The sequence below is a fragment of the Camelus bactrianus genome, chromosome 16 (assembly GCF_048773025.1).
Source record: "Camelus bactrianus isolate YW-2024 breed Bactrian camel chromosome 16, ASM4877302v1, whole genome shotgun sequence".
Classification (NCBI taxonomy): domain Eukaryota; kingdom Metazoa; phylum Chordata; class Mammalia; order Artiodactyla; family Camelidae; genus Camelus; species Camelus bactrianus.
The window spans coordinates 6086428-6104890 of record NC_133554.1 but is presented as its reverse complement, the minus strand read 5'-3'; the positions used below and the strand labels follow the sequence as shown (position 1 = coordinate 6104890).

General features: G+C 46.9%; 1 protein-coding gene across 3 annotated transcripts in view; it reads left to right on the top strand.

The window, feature by feature from the left end:
• Positions 1 to 18463, top strand: part of GLP2R (glucagon like peptide 2 receptor) — a 43833-nt gene that overhangs the window by 7228 nt on the left and 18142 nt on the right. For 2 of the 3 annotated variants that reach the window (XM_074342197.1, XM_074342199.1), the window contains exons 3-9: positions 1740 to 1844; positions 3973 to 4112; positions 9886 to 9992; positions 10987 to 11140; positions 13225 to 13384; positions 14427 to 14487; positions 16136 to 16205. In XM_074342197.1, coding sequence (XP_074198298.1) covers positions 1740 to 1844; positions 3973 to 4112; positions 9886 to 9992; positions 10987 to 11140; positions 13225 to 13384; positions 14427 to 14487; positions 16136 to 16205 — 797 coding nt within the window. The remainder of the gene's footprint in view (positions 1 to 1739; positions 1845 to 3972; positions 4113 to 9885; positions 9993 to 10986; positions 11141 to 13224; positions 13385 to 14426; positions 14488 to 16135; positions 16206 to 18463) is intronic. The other variant, XM_010966012.3, reaches the window with a different exon arrangement.

Here is an 18463-nt window from a genome sequence, read left to right as displayed (position 1 = left end):
GGGCCGTCTGGTTCACACCCATCTCTGCTGGCTGATGCTGGGAGTCGAGCTGGGATCGTCGGCCAGAACGCTTCCACCTGGCCTCTCCGTACGGCCTGGGCTTCCTCACCGCATGGGGGCTGCATTGCAAGGGCAGAGATGACCAGAGGTCATGCTTCCTTTAATGACCTAGCCTTGGAGGTCACTTCTGCCATGTTCAATTGGGTCAGAGTTACAAAGGCGACCCACCTACACTGTAAAAGAGCACGTGAGATGGGACATGTATGCCTGTGGCCATCTTTCATAAAAGCCACCTGTCACAGCACACTGACCACCTAATCACGTGACACGAGCCACCATCGCAGAGTAACCTAGGAACCTGTTGTGTGTGGGGTTGTCCCTCAGTCTCCCAGCGTGCTCGCTGACTCTGAGTTATAACATTTCTCTTATCCAGGTCACATTAGGTGTAGAGCATTCTAGCAAATATGCTAATAGTTTGCCCACAGCCGCTTCTGTCCACATACTGACCCTTTGGGTGCATCCAGATTCATTTCTTTTTTAAGGAAAAAAATAAAGGATTAAGGAGCCTTGACCCACTGCCTCTGAGCACGGGGAGCTGTGGATTGAAAGTGGCCCCCTCCATGGTCTCCTGGCTTCTTTCAGGTCGTTTCATTCAGGGGCCCAGAGGTGACAGGACACTATAGACTCTCTCCTCCTTTTTCTGACCTGAAGTCAGTCCCAGCCTCCAAGCCATGCCCCACTCCCTCTAAACAGCTCTCGAGCCAGGCGGCAGCCATCAGGACTTGCCCTGTTACAAGAACCACTCCCACTTTGGGGAATGCTGCTTTCTGAGATCAAAGGAGGGCAGGCCTCCTGATCTGGAGCCACGCTTTGGGTGGCTCAGCCAGGTGAGCGCACACGGACTGGGTGCTACCACCTGGATGCCAGGCCCCCCAGGTGCCCTAAGCCAGCATAAGCAAACAGATCTGTGTTTGCAGCATCTCGATACCAGTAATCTGACAGTCCCCCCCCAAGTGGCCCTAGCAGATGGTGGGAAATGAAGCTTGGTACCCAAGAGTGAGGAGCTTGTAATACGGATGTTTGGGACCCAGGCTGAAACCCCTTCGGTTGATTCTGGGGCCCCACAAGCCTGGACCTTATTTTTGTAGCATCTCATTGCCAAGCGCCAGGGTGCAAGTCATCCCATGAGCTTGAGCTTCCCAAATATTTCATAATGATCATGGGATTAGTCTTTAAACAGAGAAACAGGACCAGATAGTGCTTGTGTTGGGTACACGTGACCAAGAACCTCAATTCCGCAGGCCCCCTTACATCCACTGGCCATTTTGCACCTCTCACAGTAAGGGTGTTCCTAGATTGAATTGGTGAGGGCTTGACCATGATTTAGTTAATTATGGAAACAGAAGACACTGGCTGAACCTCCCACTGTCCTCCTGACCCTGCGTTTCTGGGAGAGTTCAGCTTGTGTAAAGTAAACCGAAATCAGTGTGACCTGCACGTGACCTAACTCCCTGGACTGCTGCCAGGGGTCAAGTTGGGCAGCAAAGCCACAGTGTACAGGGCTGCATTAGGCATTCCGGTCCTCCCTGTCCCATTCCTCATCCTTGACCTGTCTGAAGAGGGGGACGTCCACACAGGTCCCTACACAGGCTACACCAGCTTCTGATGCGGGAAGGCAGGCTCTGGGCTCCCGAGGCCTCTGCTTCCATCAGTTCATTTTACCCCTCTTCTCTCTGCAGGCACAGTTTGTAACGGGACCTTCGATCAGTACGTGTGCTGGCCTCATTCCTTTCCGGGAAATGTCTCCGTCCCCTGCCCTTCATACTTACCTTGGTGGCGTGAAGGTAGTAAGTCTTATTTTACCACTTTCTAACATTTCCTTAAAGGCCAGTCTCTCTTGGGTAGAACAGCCAGGGGGCGGCTAAAAAGAGAGGCTCCCACCTGGTGCTTTTCTCAAGCCTCCTTATCCTAAGCTGTCAGTAACGCATCTTCCTTTTTCTCTCTGCCTCTCCTCTCGTCATCCTGCAGTTCTTCTGCGCCTGGATGTTCTGTTTATGTAATGGTCTTTAAAGATTAGAGTGTCCGGGTCTGGCTGCCACAGACTCTGCTGCAGTGAGAGTAAGAATTATCACCATCCTGGAGAGGAGAAAGAGATGGGGAGAAAGACTGGGAAGCTCACAGCCACGCAGTTTTTGGCTTCTCAGATGGCAAGAAAGAACGTCAAATCTACCCTTGCAACAGCATTGGAAGGAGGTGCTGTTGAATGGGTGCTTTTAAGTCCCCGGGACTCAGATGGTGAATTTAACCCTTAGCTGGCCCTGAAGTGACCGTTACTTAAGGCCCACCCCCACCTGCCCCAGCAGTGCAGCCTCCTGGTGGTTTTATTCTGGAAGGGGAGAGAGAAACAATTCAAATCTAGGAACAGGCAACTATTCGCAAGAAACGTCGACGGTGACGCAGTTGCAGGCAGAAGAGAAGGGGTTTCTGAGAAGGCAAGGTGGTGACATTTTGTATTTCATTTCAGACCAAGGAGTCGTCACAGCAGTTAGAATTCCGTCTCAATATTTCGACGGCTCCAGTGCAAAGAGGGAGTTTCGAAGGAAGATGTATTTCTGGAGGGGAGTGGTAGGGACGTAGTCCGTGGAACTGTCCTCTGGTGAGATGCAGTGGGAAGCAGCCCAGGAGGCGTAAGGATGTGAGGTTTCAGGAAGGCTGGAAGAGAAGATGCCAGAGAGTTAGCTGGACGGGAGGAGTCAGTGTTGGCGGCTGGGCCTTACAGGGCTTTGTGGGAGGCCAGATGAGCACTCTGACTTATTTTCAGAGAGCCCGTGGAAGATTTTGAGTGAGGCATGACTTACGCAACTGACGTTTTATCCAGCTCACTCTGGCTGCTGTGTTAACCGTAGACCCGGAGGGGCAAGAGTACTGGGGCCATTTGCAATAATAAGAGTGGAGGTACCAGGTGGGGGGTCCTAGGAGGTGAGAAGTAGTGCGGATATTCTGGACATGTTTGAAGGGAGAGAGACAGGATTGGCTGCTGGAGGACATGAAGAGTACGAGAAACAGAAAGCAAGGATGGCTCCAAGGTTTGGGGCTGGAGGACTGGGAAGATGGGTTTGCTATCAACTGAGGCGGGAAAATATGTGGGAGGAGCAGGTCTGAGGAGAAGATGAAGAGTTTGGTTTGGAGCATGTTGTCTGAGATGGCAATTAGCAAAGCTTTCAGACGGAGAGTAGCCGGAGCCATCGGTTAAATCCAGCAGATAGTTATTGTTGGCCCACTACCCGCGGGGCCAGGAGTAGGAAGTTCCAACAGATTTCCGTTTCTTATTTGCAAGTCCAGGCCCTGATCATCCAGGTGGGAGGATGCCGCCTCTGGGGAGGGGCTCCTGGGACTGAGTCACTGAGCCATCATCGTGGGCAGCAGCTTTGCTTGTCACTTGCAGAGACACATTTTTTCATTTAATCCTTCCCCAGACAGCTGGGGGTCCGTACCGTTATTATCCTCAGCCCCTGATGCAGAAAGTGGAAGGCTCAGAGGGTGGGAGAGCCCTGTGTAAGGCCACGGAGCTTGCAGGTGGCTTGGTCCACCGCCCTCTCTTCTTCCTGGCACGGCCTCTTGGGCGTCAGGAAGAGATGCCCCACTGTGCCGGCGCTGGGAACCCCCAGGTCTGCCTCTCCCAGCTGGGGCTGCACCTTGGAGGGCTGTCACGTCTCTGAGTCCCCGGGGACTGTTCTAGCTCCCGGGACTTTGGGTAAACACAACGGATATTAACGGCTCATGGTTTGTTACGAAATGCTGAGGCTTCCGTGTTTTCCTTTCCATCCCAAATAAACAGCAAGGCTGCTAATGAGCCCCCAGAAGGGGAAATGAAAATTCCTTTCCCCTGGGATTTTCCACAGCTTTGCAGTGCGGACGAGGGCCTTCCCACGTGCTCTGGGGATGGGCTGCGTGTTCTGACCTTTCCCCTAGAGCTGTGTTTACTTTCAGAGAACTCAGGAAGGGCCTACAGATACTGCCTGTCTCGGGGCACTTGGCAGACGCAGGAGAACTCCACAGATATTTGGCAGGACGACTCCGAATGCTCTGAGAATCACAGCTTCAAACAAAACGTGAGTCCCCTGGGCTCGGTAAGGAAGTGCCCCGGGGCCCAGACGCCCTCCGCCGGGGGCCCCCACGTGCACGGCTGGCACTGGGGGCCACACTAGGGGCCGGCACCCAGCGTGTCGGCCCCAGACTCTCCTGAGGAGATCCTCAGTTACATGAAGCAGCACCCCTGTGGCAGCCATCGAATCTCTTCTGCTGCTCAGATGAGACGTGAGCCTCCAAGGGAAGGTAGCCTCCAGCGCTGGTCCCAGCCTCTGTGCTTGCTGGTCCTTCCACCTGGGACACCACAGCTCCTCTGTGGTTGGGCCTTCCCATCCTTCAGGTTTCAGGCCAAGGTCTCCTTTCAATCCAAGTCTTCCAAGGCCACCTCGTTGAGAGTGGCCTCCTCGGTCACTTTCTACCCAGTCCTCCAGTCGTTACAGCATCTGTCACTGTCCTACTTTCTCCCGTGTCCACCCCCTCATTAGAATGTAGGCTCCACCCCTAGTTAGAATGTAGGCTCCACCGCCATTAGAATATAGACTCTGCCCCTTATTCGAATGTAGACACTGCCCCCTCATTAGAATGTAGATTGGGTTGTGGCAGAAGACTGTGTGTCCTGAGGGAACACACACCAAGTGTCGGGGCGAGAGCTCAAGGCCAGGGGCCCAGGCAGCCCGACTTCATATCCAGAGTATTTGTTTCCTAGCCCTTCATACACGGCTCTGTGCCTCCGCTTCCCCATCCATCCCGTGGGGAGCGTATTTATTGCACGTGACCGCTGCGAGGGTTCAAAGAGTTGATAGACTTGGCGGTTCTCCACGGAGAACTTGACCTCTCGGCAGCGCGCCATACGTAGGGGTGCTGGGTCCGCCACCAGAATCCAGCCGGTAACTGGGCAGTAAATCATCGTAGCTCGGCAGATGTCTGGCGGGGAGGGGGGCAAACAAATCTGCACGTCAGACGGCTCTCCACGCGTCTTCTTTCCAGCATCCTAGGCCACAGTCCCTCAGGTACCAGTCTTCTCCCCAGAGCCCTCCTGTTTGTACTTATCCTGCTGACCCCCTCCCAAACCAAGTGCAGGAGGCAGCGTGAACAGAGGCAGCGGTGCTTGCGAAGCAGGCAGATATCTAGGGACTCATCTTGGTTTCTTTCATTCAGACAGTAAGGATGTGAAGCACCTACTACGTGCTAGATTTTTGCACTAGGTACTGGGACAAACAGTGAATGAGACGTGGATACGGGATTCGTTTGTCGCTCTAACACACAATGATTTACTGCCCAGTTACTAGGCTGGGTCCTGGTGATGGAGGTCCTTAATTAATTTTTAGTGCCAAACTAGTTATTCCAATGCCCTTTTACATTTTATGCTGCATTAATATATTTAAGATATTAGATGCTTTAAATATTTTACATATCTTAAATATTTATTATGACAAACAAATCTTTAATTATGACATAATTCTATTTCATTGACTGCTTCAGGCTTATCAGGTGGGTCTTAAATTTTCTGAAGTCAATGCTGTTTTCCTTAAGTTTCCAATTTAAACTTAAAAGCACGTGCTTATTGATAGATCTCATACTAACCCTTATCCTCATCCTTTTACAGGCTACATTCTCTAAAGAGTAATACCAGTTCCATACAGACTGTGCAAATAATTTCGAAAACCTCTCTCTAAGGGATGAATAGAAGGATAGTTATGTGATGACGCCGAGGAAAGCGTTGATGTTAGAATCGAGGTGGTGGGTGTGCAGCTGTTCTCCAGAAAATTCCTTCAACTCTGCTGTATGTTTGACCATCTTGGTTGTGACTCACTTCCTCCCGAGCCGAGTCGGGGTCGACCTGTCCTTCACTCTCTTAGGTCTATCATGTCTTCCTGCTAGGCACGGAGAGCCTTCCATCAGAGCCTTTGCCTCTGCAGGGAATTCTTTCTAGACCTCTTTTTAACATTATTACTTGATTTGAGTTGACAGAATTCCATGTTCCCTCCACCACGTGACAGGTCACACCTCTTAAAGGTATTAAGACCGTGCTTGTGTTTGGATGGGCTTCAGCTTATCTCAGGGATTGGTCTGACTTTTGTCACAACCCCAAGCTCATGCTAACTGCATGCTGTGAATTGGGCCAATTGCATATATTTCTTACCTTCTCTCCCAGACTAAGCTGCTTGAGAACAATGACAAAGCCATAGTAATATCTGAATACCTAACCCCCCACCTGGCCTGGTGCTGGGGTGCCCTAAAGCCTTGGCATACAGTGGGCATTTAGTACATACTGAATGAATGTTTCACAAATTCTGAGTCAGTGGAAGTGTGATGGGGTCAATACTGGTGTGAGAGTTTCCCAGGTGACTCAGCTGTAGCTGAGGCCGGAAGTGGAGGTGATGACAACGAATTCCTCGGCAGGTGCTTGCTGCTTGCTTCTTGCCCTGGGCTGAGGTCAGTGGACAGGGACAACAAAACAGGACTTGAAAACCGTTATTTCCAAGCTAGGAAGGAAAGATTTCTCTGTTTAGAACAGTGAGAACCAGGGCATTGGCCTCTCTGCAAATGGCCATATTTCCAAGAAATCAAATACTTTAAAAAAATTTTTTTCTGGCCATGTTTACCTGTATTTCTAGTAGAGGGTTGAAATTTTGCCCCCAAAAGGCTAGTGTTAATAAATCTTTGCTCTTTGGAGTTTTAGCAAATTAGACATGTTAATGTTCTTCCAACTGATGACACACCTGGGGGTCCTCATGCACGTTAACTGACAGTTTGTAAGGAGATTGTATGTGAGTGTGTGTGCGTGCAGGTGTCTCTCTTTTTCAGAGTATCTTACTGTACACATTTAATGCCTTTTCCATCCTAACCACGTACTTATCACGCACTGCGGTCATAACTTCTGCAGTTTGAGGTGTGACAGCCAGACTAGCACAGCTTTCTTTACAATTTCACAGCTAGAAGATTGGTCCCTACTGTAGATCTGAGCAATTGCAGCATATGATTTTACTTTCTTTCCTTATTAAGTTGAGAACTTTCATCTTTTCATTTAAAGGAAGCACTTTGTGGCATCTCTTTGGTGTATCCGGATTGCCAGCATCACTACTCTTTGGGGCCATTATTAAAATAAGAGTCACTTGAACACAAGCACTGTGACACTGAGATTGTCTAATCACCGAGAGGGCTACTAAGTGACTAACGGGCAGGATACGCTGGACAAAGGGATGGTTCACGTCCCTGGGAGGACGGAGTGGGACGGTGTGAGATTTCATCATGCTACTCAGAGTGGCACACAGTTTAAAATTTATGAATAGTTTATTTCTGAAATTTTCCATTAAATATTTTCAGACTGAGGTTGACAGCAGGTAGCTGAGACCACAGAGAGCAAAACTGCAGATAAGGGGGACGAGTGTAAAAGAAAAGGTTGATAAATAGGAGTTTCTCAAAATAAAAAAACTTGTGCTCTTTTAAAGACACTTAAAAAAAAAAATAAAAAGGCAAGCCACAGAACGGGAGAAAATGCTTGCAAAACATGTATCTGACAGATTTATATCTAGACTATATAAAGAAGATTTACGATTCTAAATTAAGACAAACAATCCAATTTAAAAGATGGCCAAATATTTGAACAGATCCTTTACCAAATAAAATACACAGATGGCAAATCAGCACATGAAGTGATTCTCAACACCATTAATCATTAGAGAAGTGCAAATTAAAACCATGATGAGACACCACGACACACCCATTAGAATGACTAAAACGGAAAAGACCGATTGGATGAAGGGTAAGCAGAATCTGGAGCAGCTGTGTGCTCATATATCCCTGGTGGGGATGGAAATGGTTACAATTGATTGAGAAAACAGTTTGGCAGTTTCTTAAGAAGTTAAAACATACACCCTACTACCCCCCATCATTCTATTTCTAGATATTTATCTGCAAGAAATGAAAACCTATGTCCACAGAAAAATTTGTACAGAAATTTTCAGAGCAACGTTTTGTGTGTGTGAAAGCCAGACTCTGAAAACAATCCAAATGTCCGTCAATGGGTGAGTGCGTAAGTAGAGTGTGGTATTTTCACAATGGAATACTACTCAGTAATAAGGGAATAAACTATTAAAATTTTTTAAAATCTTAGGTTTATTTTTTATTGAGGCCGTCTCTGGTTATAACATTATATATTTCACGTGTACAACATTCTATTTCTACCTCTATATACCCTACAGCTCACCACCAAAAATTTAGTTTCCATCCATCACCCTGCAGGTTAATCCGCTTTACCCATTTCACACCGCTCCCACCCCTCCCCCTCTGGCAGCCACTGCTCTGTTCTTCACATATGCATGGGGTTTATTTGGTTTGACGATTTATTTTGCTTTTTTGTTTGTTGATTCTTTTATATTCCACATATGAGTGAAATCATACAGCATTTGTCTTCTCCGTCTGACTTATTTCACTTACCATAATACCCTCCAGGTTCATCCATATTGTCACAAATGACAAGATTTCATCTTTTTTTTTTTTTTTAATAGTTGAGTAGTAGATCACATCTTCTTTATCCAGTCATCTGTTGATGGGCACTTGGGTTGTTTCTATATCATGGCTGTTGTAGTTAACACTTCAGTGAACTTAAGGGTGCATGTATTTTTTTGAATTAGTGTTTTTGTATTCTTTGGGTAAATATCCAAAAGTGGGAAAGCTCTATCGTAGGGTAGTTCTGTTCTTAATTTTTTGAGGACCCTCCATACTGTTCTCCATAGTGGCTGCACCAGTGTACGTGCCCACCAGCAGTGTCAGAGGAGTTCTTTTTTCTCCACCTTGTCACCAACACTTGTTACTTCCTGCCTTTTTGGTAATAGCCAGAGAATGAACTAGTGATACGTACAATGACATGGATGAGTCTCAAAATAATTATTCTGAGGGAAATAAACTTGACAAAAGTAGAGTACTTATAAGATTCCATTTATAGAACATTCTAGAAAGTACAAACTAGTCTCTAGTAGCAGGGGGTAGTGAGAGGAGATGCATTACAAAGGGTCACAAGGAAACTTTTGGGAGGTGATGGGAATGTTCCTTATCTTGAATGTGATGAAATCACAGATATATTCATGCCCTAGTTCACCCAGCTTTATACTTGAAATATATGCAGTTTATTGTATATGTCAACAAAGCTGATGAAAGAGTTAGGCAGAGAAATTTAGGCATAATTTATTAGGAATTAAATATTTAGTGTGGGATCGTGTGCAAAAATTTATTTAGAAACATAATCTTGATGGTGATGTGCGCAATGGATTGGGTGAGAAGACGAGATTCCATTGGAAAATCATACTTAGTAACAGAATTTCCAGTAAACTACACTCTGTTTACAATCAGGCTGTCCTGGAACTCAGAGAAAATATTCCAGTGTCTTGTTGGGTCTTTGTTTAAGAGATCATCTATGAAAAGTTACATCCAGATGGAAACCTGGCCCCATCTTCCAGAGCGAGGGACCGCTACATTCTAGGGGAAACACACTCCAGAACAAAGAACCTATCCTCACTTCCAAGGCACCCTGTTGTCCCGGGCACAATTCTCCTATGATACTGTGAATCTTGGTGCATCAGTGCTGGGCTGTGGGGCCAGCCATGGAGGAGAGACCTGGGGTGGGTTCTTCACTCATGAAGGTTCCCTAGCCTCTGAGATGTGCCAGAGAGCCAAGATGTCAGCAAGTCTCCCAGGGTTCATACCTTGACCTTGCTGGTCCTGGGCATGGATCTGGGGGCTGGACACCATGGCTGCCTGGCTCGTTGGTCATGTCTGCTCTTCCTCTGCGTTCAGGTGGAACATCACGCCCTGCTGTCGAGCCTGCAGCTGTTGTACACGGTGGGGTACTCCCTCTCCATTGTCTCCCTCTTCCTGGCTCTCACCCTCCTCTTGTTTCTTCGGTGAGTAGAACTTCTGCTCGCACGTGTTGAGACATGTAGCCCGGATTTGCTCATTAGCTACCTTTCGAAGGCAGGAGAAGGGTGGATGATGTCACGGTTTATCAGAGCTAGAAGGGATCTAAGAGCGTCTCTAGTCCATCCATCTCATTTTGCAGGTGAAGGGGAAAGTGATCTCAGAGGTCCAGAGGGAGGCATTGAGTCACCCCAGGTCACAGAGTACAGCTAGAGCTGGGATGTGGGAATCCTAACTCCTCTTTTGTTTCTTTTGGACTTGGTGACCTACTAGGTGCCTAGCCCTGCTCTAAACTCCTAATCATACCCATTACTAACACAGCCCATTCTCCCCACAATTCTACCAGATGAGTTATTTATGCAGAAGAGATTACAAAACTTCCCCAAAGCAAATGAGTGAGTGGTAGAGCTGGGATTTTAATCCAGGGCCCTCGGACTCCAATTAGCTATCAATCATTTGAGTGCTTCCTGGGTGCCAGGCACTGTTCTAAGCATGTTACATGCATTAAGTCATTTATATCTCTTCCTAATTGGAATTAAGATGAATTTTAATCCTAGAAGATTAGCATTACTATTACCCCCATTTTAAAAGTGAGTTAACTGAAATACAGAGAGATGAAGTCACATGCCCATGGTCACACAGCTGGTGAGTGAGGGAGCCAAGATCACCACCAGGCAGGAGACCTGATCCTCCCGTGCTTGTAAGGAGTAAGGATACCCATCAGTACATCCACATGCAGATAGCTTGGAACAGAGCCCGGAACGCTGAGCAAGCTATAGATGTTAGCAGTGATTATCTCCAGCTTACAGATGAGGAAAATGAGGCACCAAGAGGTAAGATCATATAACCCAGCCATCCAGCCCAGGAGCCTGCACCATGAACCTGTGCCCTTCAGCAATGATACACAGGGTTCAGGCACACAGCTATTGATCTGAGCACTTCTCTTCTGAACGAAAGCACTTGTTTTTTCTCCTCGTGCAGAAAACTCCACTGCACCCGCAACTACATCCACATGAACCTGTTTGCCTCTTTCATCCTGAGAGCCCTGGCTGTGCTGGTGAAGGATGTCGTCTTCTACAACTCTTACTCCAAGAGGCCCGACAACGAGCAGGCGTGGATGTCCTACGTGTCAGAGGTATGTCTTTCCTCGCCATGGCTCCCGCTGGTGGGTCAACACTGCAAATCAGCACTGGGAATTAGAGGGCAGGAAGGTGAGTCTGGGGAGGGGAAGAGAGAGATAAAGGAGTGTCAAAGTCTTTCTGGTTAGCAATACATCACCTAACCTTAAAAAAAAAAAAACCAGCCACCTCCAGAGAGTGGGACAGGTAAAGGCAATTGATAGTGGAAGAGTTCACTGTGGGGCTGCTTTATGCCCAGTGGGTGGAAAATTTCTTTATCTGTAAACAAAAGAATTGGACCAGATCAACTTGTTAAAATCATTACTTCTTTTTACAGCAGTAAAGCTTTTCAGCACTCTTTGTGATGGGTTTTCTTGTGTCCTGTTATTAATGAATGCAGTAACCTGTTAAACTAACCTTGCATTCCTGGAATAAATTCAACCAGGCTCTGTTAATTAATGTTTCTCCTTGACTGCTGCACAGTTGCTAACACTGTGTTTTGTTTAGCATTTCCTTATCTGCATTCAGAGATAATTTTCCCTTCTTGTACAGGCATACCTTGAAGATTTTGTGGTTTGGTTCTGGACCACTACAATAGAGCAAATATCACAATAAAGCAACTCATGTGAATGTTTTGGTTTCCCAGTGCATATAAAAGTTATGTGTACACTATGCTGGCATCTATTAAGTGTGTGGTAGCATTATGTCTTTTAAAAAAAGTACATACCTTACTTAAGAAATACTTCATTGCTAAAAAATACTAGCCATCATCTGACAGCACAGGGTTGCCACAAACCTTCAATTTAAAAAAAAACAAAAACAAAACAGTATCCAAGCTCAATGAAGCAAAACACAGTATACAAGTTATGCTTGTACTGCCTTTATTAGGTTTTGGAATCAAGTTAATGCTGGCCTCTTAAAACAAATCATCTCTTTCTCATTTCTCTGGAAGAATATAAGATGGGTATTATTTCTTCCTTAAATGTTTACCCCAGTGAAGCCATTTAGGCTCAGAGTTTTCTTTACTGGAAGGGTTTTAATTATGGATTAATTATGAATTTTATATTCAGATTTTCTGTTTTTTTCTGGTGTCAGCTGTAGTAATGTGTTTTTCTAGGAAATTGTTTACTTCAGCGAGGTTTTCAAGTTTATTGGCATAATATTGCTTATATTCTCATAAGCTCTTTTTAAGGTCTGTTACATCTCTAGCAGGGTTCCCGTTTTCATTCCTGTTATTGATTACTTGTACCCTCGCTCACTTTTCTCCCCCATTGATCATTTTTGCTGATGTTTCTCAATTTTATTGGACTTTTCAAAGAACAGACTTTTGGCATTATTGAGTCTCTTTATTTTGTGTCCTCTATTTCATTAATTTCCACTATTACCTTTATTATTTCCTCCCATCTTCTTTGGGTTTAAGTTGCTGTTCTTTTTCTAACGTTTTTGACATTTATAAGCTAACTGACTTTCAGCCTTTTTCTTCTTTAATAAATGCATTTCAGTGTGTAAATTTCATTCAAGGTGTGGTACTGGCTGCATGACACAAGCTGTTTTGTTAATGGAGACACTGGGGATTGAGCCCTGGACCTCGTGCATGCTAAGCATGCACTCTGCCACTGAGCTATACCCCCACCCTCCCCCGACAAGTTTTGATGTACAGTGTTCTCCTTACGTTCCATAAAGAAATAATTTCTAATTTCTATGATCGTTTCTTCTTTGACTCATGACTTATTTAGAAGTTTATTTCCTCATTTCTAGTCACATGAAGATTTTTAAATCGTTGATTTCTTGTTTAACTGAACTAAAATCAGAGAACATACCTTTCACTGTTTTCTTTATGGATGTTACCGATGATGAATTCTTCCTGCCTTTGTCTAAAAATATCTAGGATGTCTAGGAAGAGGCTGGGCTTTAAAACCTGCAGGAAGCCCTGCTTCTGATTTTGATATTGTTGCCAGCCTCTCTGAGATGGTCAGCAAGGGTTTGGGAGAGAGGGGAGAACAGAGGGCGGGACTGTGCGTGGGGAGGCCCCTGTCCACCCTGTTGGGGTCCAGACGCTGCGGGAGCCTGGACTCACCCTCGGCTGCTCTGTCCTCCGCAGATGGCAGCCTCTTGCCGCTCGGCGCAGGTTCTCCTGCACTACTTTGTGGGCGCCAATTACTCGTGGCTGCTGGTTGAAGGGCTTTACCTCCGCACGCTGCTGGAGCCCACAGTGCTTTCTGAAAGGTGGCTGTGGCCCAGATACCTGCTGGTGGGCTGGGGTGAGTGACCTGAACTCCCAGCCTCTTCTCCTGGGGACCTGTCAGAACACGGGAGCCCAAGAGAGCTTTTGGCTGGAGTCAGAGACCAACTGGAGGGAGGTTTCTGGGACAGATAATTCTCCAATGATGAGAGATTCTGAAGGGGGGTATGTGTGCGTGGATGTGTGTGAGTGCACACATGTGCATGGATGTGTGTGAGTGCACACGTGTGCATGCGAGTATATGTTAAGTGCTGCAGACCTGATGCACACGTTCAGAAATTGGGACGGTTTTGGGGAGAAGCAGGTGACATTCCTCCTACCATGTTGGTCTACTTGGGCTGCCATAACAAAATACCAGAGACTGTGTGGCTTAAAACACAGACATTTCCCGCTGCTCTGCAGGCTGGAAAGTGTGAGGTCAGGGCACCAGGTTGGTTGAATTCTGATAAAGCTCCTTCTCCTGGCTTGTGGACGACTGCCGTCTTACTGTGGCCTCCCGTGACGGGGGGGAGAGCGAGCTCTCCTTTCTCCTCTTAGAAGAGCATTGGTCTCATCATGATGTCCCCCCCACCCCCGCCACACACACCTCCTCGAAACCTCATTAAATCCAAAGGCCCCATCTCAAGATGCCATCGCGTCGGGAGTTAGGACTTCAACATATAAATTTGGGGGGGACACACCAAGTCCACGTGCCAGCTCAGTCTCCCAAGACGAGCTCTGGAATCCCCGTTGCCACAGACTCGTGGAGAAATTGAGGCCGTGGCACTCGGAGGAGGTAACTTTGGCCTGTGATGCTGGAGGTTCCGATGAACGTCTTTGAATTTACTGTAAGCTGCTTTTTGACGTGCGGCAAGTCTGTTCTCCTCTCTGCTTCCTGGTCTCTCTGACAGGAAAACAGTGGGTGGTCCTGTGTCGCCCTAGGTCTCTCAGCTCTTCCAGTCCCTAATTCCATGGTGGTTGGGTTTTTATGAATTTTAACCAGGTGTGCTTGGCCCATTGGGGCGGGAATTAGGCAAGTCTGGCCAACCAGCTCCTGATTACATCTCTGTGTTTCCTCCCAGCCTTCCCGGTGCTGTTTGTTGTTCCTTGGAGCATCGCCCGTGCACAGCTGGAGAACACAGGGTAGATAACTCACCTGTTTACACTTCCACAAGCTAGTAACTCCCAGATACGCCAAATATAAGAAAATACACGATTTTCCCAAAGAGAAGACCCCCTCCTTTCTACTTTGACCATCTAGAATAGACTTAAGAAGGTAGATAAAACCATCAAAGATCCTTCTTGTAGTCATTAGTCTATTAATTTAGTGACACATGCAAATTAGCACAAATTAGGACAAAAAATGGCTGCTTAGGTTAGCAGCGACCCTGGGTGTGTACAGATGTAGGTGCAGGAATGGCTATTGCATCCACATTCACGGTGAGGGAAAAGGAGCAAAACCAACCAAATGAACCCCCCCTCCTCCGAACATCCACTGACATGGAAATCATTAAACTGTGGCACACCCAGGGGGTGGGCTAGTATAAAGCTACTGAAAAAGCCAGTGAGTTCCCTGTCTCTTGGCTTTTAGGGACTAAACCTCAACAGCACGTTGTTAAGCCTGTTGCTGAAAGATGTGTATCATATGATCCCATTTTCTCCCCTCCAGATAGCCACCACCGAAAAATCCCCTCTACAGGCACATGTTAGAGACACTGTGGGCTCTGTTCCAGACCACCGCAATGAAGCGAATATCTCAGGAAGGCGAGGCACGTGGATTTTTTGGTTTCCCCTTTCGTATGAAAGTGGCGTTTGCACTCTGTTGTAGGCTGTTCAGTGAGCAATAGCATTACGTCTGAGAAAACAGTGTGCACACCTCAATTTAAACACCTTACTGCCAAGAACAGAGTTCTTCTGTATGGCACAGGGAACTATATTCAATATCTTGTAATAACCTTTAGCCAAAATGAATATGAAAATGAATATATGCATTTACACATATGTATGACTGGGACACCACGCATGCTGCACACCAGAAATCAACACATTGTAACTGACTATACTTCAATTTAAAAAATGAAAAAATACTTGATTGCTAAAAAAAAAATGACAATAGTTAACATCAAAGATGACTGATCACAGATCACCACAGCAAATATCATAACAGTGACAAAGTTGGAAATATTGACAGAATTACCAACATGTGATGCAGAGACACGAAATGAGCCCGTGCTGTTGGAAAAATGGCGCTGATGGGTTTGCTGGACACAGGGTAGCCACAAACATTCAATTTGTGTATTTAAATAAAAGCTATGTCTGCAAAGCACAGCCGGGGGCAGGGTATAGCTCAAGTGGTAGAGCACATGCTTAGCATGCACGAGGTCCTGGGTTCAATCCCCAGTACCTCCTCTAAAATAAGTACATAAATAAACAAATCTAATTACATTCCCCACCCCCAGGAAAAAAAAAAAAAGTCGTGCAAAGCACGGTAAAGGAAGCCCAGGAAAATGAAGTATGCTTGTCTAAGAGTTTATGTTTGTAGGAACACGGAGAAAACTGTGGAAGGATACACACCAAGATGTTAGCATGATGAGCACTTCACTAGTAAGAAGAGTCAAGAGTACCGTCCTAACAGGAAGGGACTGGAGTCCTCCCTTCCCCTCCCGCCCTTTAGGAGAATGGTGGGAGGAAAATGAGTCTTGAGTATGAGCATCCTTCTTCCGGAGGGCGTGAGCCCTTCCGTCAACCTTGTCTCGATTGTAAGTCTTCTGTCGCCTGCTTTTTGCCGTAGGTGCTGGGGAACCAACAGGAATAAGAGTATCTGGTGGATCATCCGAGGACCCATGCTGCTGTGTGTGATGGTGAGGACAGCCTGCCCACCTTCTTCCTCTCTGAGCTCTGCAGCAGGAGAACCCCGCCCCCTTCGCTGCCACCCACCCTGTTCTCTGGCTCAGAATGAACCCGGGCCAGGTCCCCTGAGATGGAGATGCTGAGCTGTGAGTAGGATCTGCTGAAGGAGAAGAAACAACTTAGAAAAGTCTCTTTGTTCTGGCTCAGTCCCGAAATCCAGGCTTATACTATCAGCCTTCTTCCCTCTGGGTTTTCAAACAAGGTAAAGAAGCCTGCAGTCAGCTCAGTGACCTCCTCGTAAGGACTGGCTGTGCAGTGTACAAGGCCCTGGGGTTAGTGTTTTCAGTCACAGATGAGCCCAGGGCTGGCAAAGCTATTGGCCTGGATTTTAACACCACTAGCCAGAGGGAGGGGAGACAAAGGAAGCTTCTTTTTGAGGAAGAAAACATACAATGGATATTAACCCAAAGCCCTGGTGGGGGTGGAGTCTAGAGATGCTGCTGCTCTGAGATCTTGGGGAGGAAGGACCTCTGTTCCTTAAGGCTCAGAATTTGGGGGCGGAGGAGAGACTGCTCAACCCAGAGTCCTAAAGCTCCTTTTGTTTTGTTTGCTTTTGTTTTTCTGGGGAGAGAGGTAATTGGGTTTACTTATTTATTTTTAGAGGAGGTACTGGGGATTGAACCCAGGCCTTGTGCACGCTAAGCATGTGCTCTGCCGCTTGAGCTGTGTCCTCCCCCACCTAAAGCTCCTATGGATGACAGCGTGTGAGAATGATACCCACCAAAGAAGTCCAGGGGAGGGGCAGGGAGTTAGTGAACAGTTGGGAGGATGAGCAAGGTCCTGCAGGGAAGTGGGAAATCCTCCTGCCTGGACCCAAGGCCAGCGCCTCTGGGTGCTCACCAGCCAGGCTCCTCTTCCATCTGCTCTCTTCCGCAGGGGGTTGCTGGGCATTCTCCTTTTTCCATTTTATGTAAATAGTCTGGCTTTTGTGGTTCCTTGAAAAAAAAAAGCTTGTTTTCACAGAAGAACGTCAGTGTTTGTCAATAACAGAAGGCAACTCTCCGCCCTGAAAGGGAGCCTTCTGTGCTTGAGGTTCTGTGTGCCCCCCATCTGGCCCCAGAGTCCAAGAGGAGTTGGCTGGGCTCCTTAAAAATTTCCTCCTTCGGTCCCTTTCCTGCCCATGCGCAAATGACAAACAGCCCCATCCGAAGGTGACAGCAAAACCCTTGTCTCCTGGGGCGCCTGGATGAAAGGAGGCTCTGTGGTCAACCGAGCTGGTGTTTCCTTCCGTGGCCGTGAAGATGCTGTTCTTCCATGTGGTCCAGTGGTTGATGCCCATTTTCTCTTGTCTGGTCTCTGGGAGACACAAAGAACCACGAATCAACACGCTTCTCATCCCAGCCCTTCATTTCCTAGGAGACAGTCCTCACCGAAATTAATTCGCTGAAATATGTGCCTTTCCCCTGTTAGGCTTACTTGGTAAGAAAAATGCCCGAGTTCAACAAATGGCTAAGCCAAGGACACAACGTTTTCCCTTTGTGATGAAAAACAGACAACCCATTAAAAGGGATAAATTACTTGGTTACATTTGGTTTGTGTTTAAGTGTTCTGTTACTAAATAATTCTTTGGCTGGGAATCTCCATTATTCCCGTTGGCTTGTGGATTGGAGGAATAGCCTCTTGCCTGAAACCCTAGTCTCTTCGCTTTGAGCATTGATTCTCCCGAGGCCAATGAGGCAAGTAATAGCAGGTGGGTATTGGATTCTACAGCTTGTGTTTCGTTCAATATGTGGTTTAAGACAGGGACATCAGTATTGTGTTGGCTCAATGCCGTAAAGACTTTTCTCCGTTAATTGTCACCCGACCACCATCTCTGTGGGCTCTTCCTCCATCGCACAGAGGCATTTTTAAGTCTTTGCAATTTTAAGAACAACTGCACCCAAAAGCCTCTTCTAGCGCCGTAAATTAGTGGAGAGACATTATCTCCAATCTGCATCCCTTGCCAACTACTGTTCCATCGATCTGCTTCCTATCGAAGCCAAGCCTCTTAAATGTGGTCTACACTCGCTGCCTTCCATCTTCACAAAACAGCATTGAGACCTGGCTTGTGCTTCTGCCTCTCGTAGTGAGCTCCTTGTTGCTAAGTGCGGTCTTATTTTGCCTAAATTCCTTGTAGCGTTGAAACCTTCTTGAAATTCTTCCCATCCTGAGCTTCCAGGAAACCGCTTCCTTGTGGTTCATTCCGGTTGGCTACCTTTTCTCCATCTCC